We start from the raw sequence: 12,714 nt of genomic DNA, 5'->3' as shown, positions 1-12,714 counted from the left end.
ACACAAGCATATACATTTATAAAACCAGTTCAGAAAAGCTTTGATACTATAACATCGACATGGAAATATTTTCTATTTAAGTAAAATATTAGTGCGCAATACCGTTATAAAACATTGCGTGTAGTTTCTGAAAATAAACTGTTACTCTTACATATGTTGTAATGTAGAAATAGTGAAACAGAGGATATGGATAGAAAATCAAACAAACACATGAACGGTTCTTTAAAACACTATCACGTTAAATTCCCAATATTAATGGTCAAAATTCAAATGCAGGGAAACAAAGAATTAATTCTGATTTTGTTCCCGACTAGAATCAATTTATTAACAACCTCTGCACCCCCCCCCCCCCAAAAACCCCAACATATCAGGTGTATAATTTCTAAGTAAGAATAAATAATCTTCATTGAAACCTAAGATGTCACAGCAAACACGTTCATATTAGAAAAAAAACTGGGTGGGAAATAAGGAAGTGTATCGATCAAGGTAAGGAAAAGTAATCAAGTTTATCCTGAATTTTGGGCATAACATTTCCGTACGAAATGATATAATATCAAGTTCAAAAAGCTAGGATATTTTTTGAAGTTATAATACATATTATATTGATTATAAGTGTTCCTCTTTTTGTCGTTTCAATATCACCATAGGAGTCAGCCTAGTGTGTATTTCCACCCGACCTAAACTTTAGAATAATTGGGAAACAAATCGTAAAATCAAAAAAAACAAGCTAGTTTGAATATCCCTTTAGAATAATATATGGAACAATATCAGCAAGGATACATATAATAAATAAGAATTGAAAAGAACAATGTGATTTGTCGCTTTTTGGTCGTATAAAGAACGATGGAAGGTCTAAATAAATGAAATAGTGCGGTTCCTGTTCACAAAAAAACTTAGTTTCCTGATTTTTCTATGTTGTTTGTTTGCAGTCTGATTGACATTTATCTCGCATCCTTTACCATTGCTTCATACCATATTTCAAAAATCATAACAGGGACTTTATTATAGACATTAATTGATATTTTTGAACATCCGTTGTCATATAACACATTTTTGAATTGAAAGTGAAACATCCTGTCAGGTTAGGTGCAGGCAGGTACGGTTTCCTTCAGGATAATTCATTTTTACGATGTGACCTTGAAAACAAACATACTGCGTCGCTACATACAAGCATATTTAATGTCCATAGAAACAAATGAAAGAGTGTCACAAAACAATAAATCGTGCAAAAGATCTTCCTGTGTTTCTTTTTTTTTTTTTTTTTTTAAGTATATCAATCTACTTAGTATATCAGAGTGAAGGACGACATTTAGGTTGTGTGTTTTGATTGTATTCATAAATGCATTCTTTGTTGCTTATAGATTTAATTGATTGATATTAATTTGTGTTTTGTTAGCTTAATCTGTATGAGTAAATCTAAAATCTCATAAATGGATTTGATTTTCTTATGCAATATACTATTGTCTTTTTTAATCAATGAATATAGCTTTTGTTTAACTAATTACAAACTTTTGTAGACTACAGATGGTTTTAATCGGGTTCCATCCTTGGATCTGGATTTGCTTACCATTCTAAAGCCCCTTGGAAAAAATGTAAAATCACAAACATACTGTACTCCGCGTTAAATTTAATCCGGAACGTCCCTAATCACATGGCAAAATCAACGTCCAACGAATTGACAACAACTGTCATATTCCTTACTTGGTACAGGCATTTTCAAATGTAGAAAATGGTAGATTGAACCTGGTTTAGTTGCCTTAAACCTCTTACTTCTATGACTTATGCTTCAAATTTCGTTATATTCACAACGATGCGTGAACTAAACAGACATAATAAATAAAAAAATAAAAATATTGGTATAGCAGTCAATACTGTGTAACAATCTCAAAACAAATAATCATTTACAAAAAAACACAAAAGCATCTATCAATTTAAAAAAAAAACACATTCATTGCTTCGCTTATCTGACACGTGTCAGAAAATGTTAACGTCACATAGGAAGAAATTTGGTCGTTCAAAGTTTATTCAAAACAATTTTATATTTCGCATGGGGGAATGGTAGTATACAGGGTTAAAAATCAAAAGTTATGTTAGAATAAATCTCAGAAATAGACCGAGATTTAATTTTTTTTAGATGTTTGTTGGCATTTTTAAGAATCCACATATGGTGAATACCACTACGCGAGTAAAATAATTTTGTCGTTTGTCGTTCAAATTATTTTAAAATTTATAATAGAACAATAACATAACGACATATAATAGACCAATAACATAATGACGAGATCTTTTGAGGTACAGAGTCACGTTATAAGAACCAAAGAAACACAAAAAGTCGCATATACAAAACCCACCAACAAAAGTGGATATCACAGAAAACAAACCAAACAATACAAGTGATATTAATAAAAGAACAAAGAAAAATGAAAAAAACAATTTAACAGGTTGTTTAGATGTTTAACAACGTCAGTACGCAGAATCTAGACCATCATGTATTATTTGTGAAGTTGAGACGAACAATTTATCAACAAGGTCTTGGTACCTTCCGATGAACTTTTTTTTGAAAAAAGGACTAGATGTTCTTTGGCATACCCCTACTTCTTCAACTTTCTTCGCAGACACTGGTGACGTTTTACAACGTCTGGGTATGAGCTGCAAGCTCTTGAATATCGAGATATAAGTCTAAAAATGAGGCGGAGGAAGCCGTGTCAGTTGTTTCTTTAATTTCTAGTTCTTGGGGATATAGAAATGGAACCCAAACAGAAAAGTTCGGTTGTTAATTGAAAGAACATCATCAATATATCTGAAAGTGAAATTAAATAATCTGGCTTCTTTGATCTTCTTTTTTTTGACAAGTCTCTGAAGGAACTCCGATTCATATGATAATAAGAAGAGGTCGGCAAGAAGAGGCACACAGTTCGTTCCCATAGGAATTCAAACAATTTGTTGTAAAAGTCTACCTTCAAATTCAACAAATATGTTGTCGATGAGAAACTCCAGCAAACTGATAACTTATTCTTCTCTGAAGCATGTTTTACCCTTTTGTTCATTTTTGTGCCAAGTGTTTGGTGGGGTTCGTGTTGTTCAGTCTTCCCTCTTTTATATTGCGTTCTGTGCTCTATTGTTTGTCTATTGACCTTTTTTTCTAACCATGACGTTATCAGTTTATTTTAAACTTATGGGTTAAAATGTCCCTTTGGTATCTTTCGTCTCTCCTTTACAACTTGACATATTGTATGCACGTTTGTCTTGCATTGTCTGTAGAAAAAACCCTCATCATAGGTAACAGGATTGAAATTTTGTATTAACGCCAGACGCGGGTTTCGTCTACATAAGACTCATCAGTGACGCACGAATAATCAAAAACTTAAAGAGACCAAATAAAGTACGAATTTGAATAGCTTGTCAAAATGTATATAAAAATTGACATAGATATTATGTATAACTTTGTTTGATATTGCCAGTGAACTGAATGATATTTACAGGGAAATATTTTGACATGTTGAATGTATATCGGGTATATTTAAATTGATTTTCTTTTAAAAAAAATCTACAAGTACTCATGAATTTCCAAATATTTGTTATCATTTCTTTTTGTTCTAATAAAAATGAATAATGCACTTAAAATGATGTGCATATAAAATATGACTCGCCCAAAATATTCGTTACACAAACTGAAACAATTGTTTTCACAGCCAATGCCGGAAACGTTACGCCTAAATTAAGCTTTTGAAGTTGACGAGACAAACCCAACATGAAAAGACTTTCAATTCTATTCTGAAATATCGGTCAAAACATTCCCGAAATAAAGGTCAATAAATGTTTCCTCTATGGTGACACAACACGCTAGTATATGATATAAGTTCATGGACAGTTTTAAAGACACAATGTAAACAATTCCGTTCATTAACAATCATTGATAACTGTTGATCGTGTTGACTGAATGCAAATCCACAGAAAACTGTAATTACGATATCATAATTCACTATAATATTGGAAGTAACAAGCTGTTATTAGCAACTCATTATGAAATTAACGCATAGTTTGCATATTATCTTTAATATCATGTATGCAATTATCACTATGCCAAATGCAGAAAAAACATGATCTCAATACTGTTCAAGATGTTAATGTAAATAGAATGGAGCAATTTCTGTTGTATCATGGTCGATAAATATACTTAACTTGAGTATACAGGACTAAGAAGATATACATGAGAAGAGCATCAACTAGTTTAACCTTTTTTGAAAGCCTGCATGTCAAAAACTGTCGGCAATGAGGACGGATAAAGGTTTTTAAAATTTGTTATCTTGTTCACGGTGAAATATGTTGGTATTGTATAGTTAAATGAGAGAGAATGATCTCAGAAAATACTTATTAAAAAGTACACATGGAGAATACTAAAAAAACAAGGGCATGACTAGATGCATGTATTAATGATTTTCGCTCTGAGGAACCGTAAGAAGGTTTAGCCTGAGTGTTTCTCACGAAGAGCATTGCAGATCGACTAATATTAAGGTAAAATAAAACAAGAGGCTCTCAAGATCCGATAAATAACTCCCCTGTATTTGTTTGATAAAATTCTGTCATCAATGATTATTTTTGCTTTTCAATATTGTATCCCTGTGTTTTATTTTAAACATATTAGCTATATCTTGACGTACAAAGTAAAGAATACAATATTTATACTAGATAATCTGTAACTCATTCAGCCCAAGTTTAGCTGAAATTAATTCAGCAGTTTCAAAGGAGAAGATTTTTAAAGTAAGCAACCTAGATGAAAAAATTGTGATACATTGTCTTTAAATGATAATAACTCATTAAGGGGTCAAATGACAATTTCGGTCAATTTCAAAGTTAAGTAGATTTGACTTAACATAACATTTCTGTTGTTTACAGATAATCTTTATCTATGATAATATTCAACAAAATAAATGAAAGCTGCAAAATTTCCCTACATTTTATTCCTGGCAGTCATACTTTTTGATGAAAAAGAAAAAAAAGCAAACTTTATTCGAGATATTCTAATGAAAATGATTGCTCATGGTTGGAATGGACTCAGTAGTTTCATAGGAGAAGATTTTTGAAAAAGTTTTCACCAGTCAGATGCCGTCGATGGACGACGACGGACGCCAAGTGGTGGCATAAGATCACATTTCCTTTGGAAAGTTGAGCAACAAAAAGATTCTAAAATCCCGAAAACTTTAACCTTTAGTTAATTGCTTAACTTATAAAAAAAAAAATGAAAAAAAATAATTGAAAAGTAATTTTTATAATCTTACAACACAAAAAAAGGAAACTCAGTTGGGGAAGATGATATGATTTGTTCTCATTAAAAGTAAAGAAGCTCCGCATACGTGGTACTGAAGTTTGAAAATTATTTTAATTTCAAGACAGCTAAGATATCATAGTTTCACAGAATATGTTTGAATATGTAGAAACATCGGGTAAAAGGGTGAAACCAGTACTGAAATATTACAAAGTGTTTAGGTGTTGAGGAAAGTATTTCAGAAGTGTTAAGATGCCATTTAATGTTTAGCTTAATGATAACATTCACTGATGATAACCCTGCAACACGTTTAAATTCTAAGCACGTTTAGGTTTTTAGGTGTTTAGATATATATCCGTTTAGATCCTAAACGCTTTCCTAAACACGTTTAGACCTAAACATGTTGTTGATCCGTTTCAAATCTAAACGCTGTTTTTACAGTGTACAGTCATGTACATTTCAAAATGTTGTCGTTTAGGTATATAAATACACGAGAAAAATCATTTAAATGAAAAGATTGGGCATATTTTAAAAGTATTTTCATTAAAATCCACATATAAGTTTTGTCGAAGCATGTTAAAGGTAAAGAAAACTTAATGGTAGTGATAATGATTATTACAGCTCTTGATATAGCAATGATATACTTTGGGTGTTCGTACAGAAGGATCCAATCTGATAAGGGGGTAGACAGGCACCTATTATCATTGACTATACAAACAAAATAGAGTAAAAGAAATATATTTAATAGTCATCTTAAAATGTATTTTATTATTCAATTGATGGAGGAGATAAAATAGCTTCAATTCTCTAAGTGAAAAAGAATATACAGCATGAATAGACATTTGATTTTGATTTGCCAAATACTTGTTTTTACATGTAGCGGTAAGCACAACTATAATATTTGATATTTTGTGTTTTTCATTTCATTTTATTTTACAAATTTTAACACATATATTTGTATATCACTATTTGTTAACTCATTTCTGTTATTGTTATGTTAGCAGGTTTTTTATGATTTATTTTTATTTAAGGGGGTACTTGTATTAGTTTTGTACTTATTGTCAGTGAAAAAAAGTTTATCATAATATACCGTACTGTTTTTTATCTAGTTTTAATTGTTTCAAATGTATGACAACCATGGCCCTTTTATAGATTACTTGAGGATATAGGTTTAAAGTCGTACAGTGCCCTTTATCATAATCGTTTACATCATAGTCCTTTGGTCGTTGATAAATAGTTGGTAGGCCAGACACATGTGTAAAGTGCATCTATTTAAATGAATCTTTTTGAAAATTACACATCAAACAATTAAAACCAACCAATAAAAGAGAAACTTTCCCCTTTTAAGATTATTTGGTTTTTTTTCAAAACTTGAGATATTGCATTTTTTGTCATGTCTTATTCAAATTAACCAAACCAACACATTGTTACTATGTTTTTTAACGAATTAGAAATATCTTTCCAGAAACATAATCATGATTTTTGCTTTATATTTGGCTTAAAAAAACGCTAGTTGATTTTTTTCAACGGCAAATGGGGATATATAATATTGTTTGATAAATTTGATTGTTTGTAATTTGAATGCTCTTTCAATTTGTTAGTGTGTCAGCTAATTTCTATGTTATTAATCGATATGCCTTTGGTATTCTAGGAACTAATGCTACAATTTACTATTCTGGTATCGAAAAGAAAATTTTTGATGACGCAGAAACATCATGTCAAGAATTTGGCGGGAATCTTTTGAGTTTTGGACAACTATTCGTTAAAGCTTTGTTAACATGTCAGCACTATCAATATGTTTGGAATGGGAGGCCAGTTTACAAACAATTACGTAAGTCAATAGAAAAAGTTAATTTTATATATCATGTTTAAGACACACAAAAAATTAAAAAGAATGTCAACATTTTATAGAATTACATGTATGAAGTGATTTCCACAAAAAAGTCAATTATCTATTATTAGAAATTAAACATGGTCATAAATAATAAGGTTTGAATTAATCATAAATCTTATTCAAAACATTAAGATCATTGTAACTAATTTTATGTCGATTATAAAGATTCAAGATTGTTTTCAAGGAATTTAGACGGTTTCCAAAATATTTCTTGCCGAAAAAAATGTAATGAAAAATTTCGAATATTTTAGAGGGATGTTATACTGGAGAAGCAACCAAGAACACACCAACAGATCATCGGAAAGCAGATAAACGCATTGCTATATGTGCTGACTTTTGCATAAGTGACAATTTCACTCACTTTGGCATTACTGTAAGAGTATGATGCAATCCTTGAAAATATATTCATTAACTATTCTCTTTTATTATGCTATTTAGCTTAGCAGAATACACTGCACTTGATTTGTTTTCCTGCATCAATGATTGTACAAGTCTGATAAGTGTATAACATTCCTAGAAGAAAGTTTTATTAAAAACAAGAAATATTTAAAACATGTTTAATACCTACATAAATTTTTTTGTCAACCATTTGATTGCTTTCATGCAGTTAAGACAACTTTGGTGTGTTAAAATTTGGAATTCAGCAGTTGTAAATTCATGAGAGACGGATTTTTTTATTTAGTTTTTGTGTTAAATTATTTGTTCGGGTTCTGTTGGCCCTCTATCTATTGTAGAACGATTAATGAATTTTCAATAGTCCTGAAAGCCAAACAATGCCATAAACGTATAACCCATTTCCTAGCCTGAAAGGGTTGTGAAACAGCTGAACGTCAAACACGACTTGTTAAAATCAAATCGACACAAGGAACTATATAAAAAAAGGAACAAGAAAACCTAACGCACTAAGAACCAATCAAAGAGTATACTCTTGATATTTTAGAGAGGTTTTACTGCAGTGCTAAATTGATTGATTACATTAAAAAGTGACTCAACTGTATATGTTTACTGGATTTGCATCGAATTTGATTGGAACTGTAAACACCACCGTAAAATTTAGTTAGAAACAGGGTTTCTACAATTACAGTTAAACATTCACACGAAACATAATGGTGCCTGCTGTTCCCTAATTGTTTTAAACATTAATGTTTGTTTTGTTTACATATCATTGTCAATATAATGGAATTTTATGCAAAATGAGCTTTGGATTTTGCCATTTGGTTAGGGACTCTCCGTTTTTTATTTACCTCAAAGTTCGGATACTTTCATTTATTTAACTTTTTCTACACATGAAATAATTAAATGAAATGTTTAGTAATTCATTTAAACGAAATCACTTAGTTTAATTATTTACCAGCTATATATATATTACGTTCATTGAAATCTAAAACGTCAGTTCGGACACGGGCATAGTAAACGATTAAGGAAATCGTGGTGTTAATATTATTGTTGGTATACAGCTTCCCATACGAAACTGATATATCCAAATATATCAATGGAAACTGCTGCAGGTTAAATTATATTAAGTCAGTTTTCTCCTGTAAAATCTTATAAAAGGGATCTGTACACACCTCCAGCGTAAAATAAATCAAAATTTGAATAAAATTTAAAATGGAAATGGGGAATGTGTCAACGAGACAACAACCCGACCACAGGAAAAACAAAAGCAGAAGGTCACCAACAGGTCTTCCGTTAGTTACAAGGTTTTTACAATAACAGTTAAAATTCTAAACAAACCTTTCTACATTTGAAATAATAAAATAAAATGTATAGTTATTCATTAAAACGAAATCCCTTGATTTAATATTTTACCAGTTATATATAGATTACGTTCCTTGAAATCTAAAACGTCAGTTAGACATGGGCATAGTAAACCAGTACGGAAATCGTGTAGTTAATGTTGGTATACACCTTCCCACGTGAAACTGATATATCCAAATATATCGATGTAAACTGTTACTGGTTATGTTACATACAGTCAGCTTGCTCCTGTAAATGTTATTAGACAACTCTTTACTAAATTTAGTCCTGGTATCTATGATGAGTTTATTTACTATTGAAAGCAGTAACATGATAAAGTCTCTTCGTTTTTTTGTAATTTGTAATACAAATAATATCATGAATACCGACTAACCAATGTCCATGTGCCTAGAAGCTTCTTTGATAGTTTAAGCGATGTGTTGGTATGTGTCACTGCTGTGTTAAATTATATAACTAATTTCATTTGTAATATTTGACATTATATTCTATTTAGTACTAATGATGTGTAATGTGACACTATGATACTTTTAGACTACAGAATGTTTTTGTTATGATCTAGAAGACTTTGCCAGTGTTAAAAGGTCCAATTCCTGTGACGTTTCAATATGTCCAGGAAACTTATACGATGTGTGTGGTGTGGATCGTCATCAAGTTTTGTATGAAAAGGGTACGTTTTAAGTATGTTTTCATTTCGGATTTAATTTTATTCAAAGAACCACTTTTTCAGGCAATAAAATGAAAGATCCAAATGAGATTATAGATTATCCTCTTCAATATGTAAATACTTGTCTCAAGGAAACATATCCTGTAATGACAACGTTTTTTCAAGTATCGTTACTTCCAAAATTTGCAAAAAAATCAAAACCAAAACGAAAATGATAAAGAAGTGGTGTTGTTTGGTTTTTGACTAATCAATTAATACCTCACACTGCCTTCTGTTCATATCAAGACACAATAGCAAGCTTAGATAGTATGAGTTTGACTGTCCCTCTGGTATTTTTGTCCCTTTTTCAAAGCATCAAAGTGCCAAAAATTAATGTTTTTAAACACAGGGCTAGTTGGGTTTTTTGCATGCTTTTGATCTTTAAAACCACGTAAAAAACTTTTTTTTTATTTTGCCTTAATTATAACTACATACAAACCATTATAGCAATAAGATGCAGAAGTTAGATAGTGTTGTTGGCATGATTATTTGCTTTGGTACCTAGTGAACACAGAGTACTTTATTAATAAATAACATGATTGCCAAAATATGTAATTGGGCTACTAATGTCTGAATTTGTGGGAAATCCGTTCATTATTTATGTATCTGTAAAAAATATTGTGTCAATTGTTTGTGTTCAAATTGTATCAAAGAAAAGTCAGAAGGGCTTTCCAAATACTCAAAACATTATCATTGAAATCGGAACTCATTGTAATAAATACTGCAGTTTAAACAAGCATATTCTTAATGATTCAGATTGGCGTAAACATAATTCATATAAAAATGTGATTCACTATTCAGATGCATATATATTTTTTTTTAATAGATAACGAATTTGATATTGGGTCATGTCATGCAAGGAATGTACATGATAATGGATATAGTCATAGATTAATTGGAGATTGTTTACAAACTTTTCCGTATCTTTGTCAAGGTAATAAAATTTGATAATTCTTTACCATATTAGTTGATGTAATCAATATGTGGGATTTTTTCTCGACCAAATGACAGTATTTACGATTAAGTTCATTTTTTTTTGGACATCAGAACACTAAGTAGTTCTCAAAATATCACACACTATACTATATTTGTTGAATTGTTGAACATTTTAAGAACCCAATTCATTGCAATTTTAAGTCTTATCTCCTATAAACATCTTTTTTGGCAAATTGAAATAAATGAAACCACATATTTTTTCTAATCATTATACATTTGTATTAAGTATTTTTTTTATTCATTGTCCTTTCCAAATTGTACTAACATTTACTTGTTATTTTCAGTTGGTGTGTCAGATAACATCAGGTGCTCTCTAAATGAATCAACGCCTACAATGATTGTTCCTACTACTGAAAATACCGATACAGTAATCGTCAGTGGTATTGAAGTCGATATAGACCGGGATACCACAGTTTATAGAAGTTCTACTTTATCAACGATAAAGCGTAAAGTGACGAATCAAGCCTTAACTCAACCACAAGAATCTAACAAAAAAGGTTATATATCATTTTTACAGACACTTATGTCTTAAACCTTTGTATGAAGCGCTTCACGTTATTGAAACACAAACACGTCATGAGTTCTGTCAACGGTAATAAAAAAAAAGTTTTAACAGAATACTAAACTCCAAGGTTAATGAACAGTCCATGAAACGGCCACAATCAAACGTAAGACTGTATCAACCAATGCAACGAATGGAAACCAACCACCATAGGTTTTTGACAACAAAACCAATGTTATCAAGTTATACAGAATCAGAACAATGGCAAGCATTATGAGCTGTGCAAATATATATTCTACTCTGCCTGGTTAGGGTCTTCTTCTCATTAAATACATCGCATTACCTTCAAAGTTGAACAGAGATTGAATTTATAGATCTCCTAAATGACTATATGTAGTTAAAGAAAAGCAAATTATTTATCGATTTAGCAAATTCCATTCAGTGCAAAAAAATATCTAAAACAAAGGGAAAAGCATTCACTCATACATGAAGTTAAACCGTGTGCCGTGAAGGGTAAGTGCTTCTTCTTCACCTTCATGTTTTTACAAAATAATTAAAATTGTTTAACTGGAGCAATGCGAACCCATAACGTTATCGGTAACGTGTGCCTACATTGTTATACAAAGTAAATCTTTTCCAGCACTTTGTTATATCAAACACATTCATACAATTTGTCTATATAAAAAATATTATACTAACTTTAATGTTAGCATCGTTTCTTTTTGTTGCAGTTATAATCATTGGTGTTGCAGTAGTGATGGCTTCTTTCTTGCTGCTGTTCGTCGCTTTTATCTATATTAAAACTAGGTATGATATATTTGTAAAAATAAATTATGATTCGTTATAAGTCAAACAAACGTGTATGTGAGCCACGACAGGTCTTGTGCGTCCTTCAACTATAATTAAATCCCCGACCGTTCAAAATCGAAAAAAACAAACATTTGAAATGATTCAAACGACAAATAATTGTTAAATTTTAATTTAAAATTTTCAGAATATTTATGTATAATGATTTTCGTTGATATTTTTAAAACTAGTTGTTAATATTGCATATTGTCTGCATGTAAAGAGTTGAAATATGTATTTGTAATCAATTTGTTTATTCAGTGGTAACCAACAAAAATTTGAAAGGTGCAAAATTTTTCCAAATGAAAAAGTTTATCTTCTTTAAAATAGACATAACTGCAAAGTAATGAAAAAAAAATGAGATGCGAAATATTTATCCAACTTACCTACAATTTTTAGTGTACATAACAATTGAAACGATTATGAACAGCGGCATACTAATGTTGCATTTATTTCCATTAATTTCAGGGAAAAGCCAATTGAATCAAAAGACAAAGCAGTCCCAAAAGTACATTTCACGAACACAGATGAGGACAGTGAAGACATTTATTATACTTCAGTTCAATATAACAAACTAGCTGAACCATCTGATACCAATCAATTCAAAGCTAGAAATCAAATGTACGACGAGGAATATCTAGTCTTCAACCAACCAACAGTATATGATTGAAAATAAAATAAAGCATAATTTCGAGATTTGTGCTGTTCTACTGTGTTTACATAGTATTATCGTGTCGTATCCATAATAA

The 12,714-nt window shown here is 30.6% G+C and overlaps 1 protein-coding gene across 2 annotated transcripts; it reads left to right on the top strand.

The window, feature by feature from the left end:
* Positions 1–6,053: 6,053 nt before the first annotated feature.
* LOC134705044 (uncharacterized) lies at positions 6,054–12,714 on the top strand. 2 transcript variants are annotated; one of them, XM_063563815.1, is made up of 8 exons: positions 6,054–6,148; positions 6,918–7,097; positions 7,412–7,533; positions 9,450–9,585; positions 10,448–10,555; positions 10,902–11,114; positions 11,851–11,926; positions 12,434–12,714. In XM_063563815.1, exons 1-8 carry the CDS (start codon positions 6,097–6,099, stop codon positions 12,633–12,635), a joined length of 1,089 nt encoding a protein of 362 aa, XP_063419885.1. In that variant the 5' UTR covers positions 6,054–6,096; the 3' UTR covers positions 12,636–12,714. The 2 variants fall into 2 exon arrangements, with proteins under 2 accessions (XP_063419885.1, XP_063419886.1); XM_063563816.1 differs by lacking the exon at positions 11,851–11,926 and having other exon boundaries at positions 12,434–12,655.

The sequence above is a fragment of the Mytilus trossulus genome, chromosome 2 (assembly GCF_036588685.1).
Source record: "Mytilus trossulus isolate FHL-02 chromosome 2, PNRI_Mtr1.1.1.hap1, whole genome shotgun sequence".
NCBI classification, from domain to species: domain Eukaryota; kingdom Metazoa; phylum Mollusca; class Bivalvia; order Mytilida; family Mytilidae; genus Mytilus; species Mytilus trossulus.
This window is presented reverse-complemented; position numbering and strand designations above follow the sequence as displayed.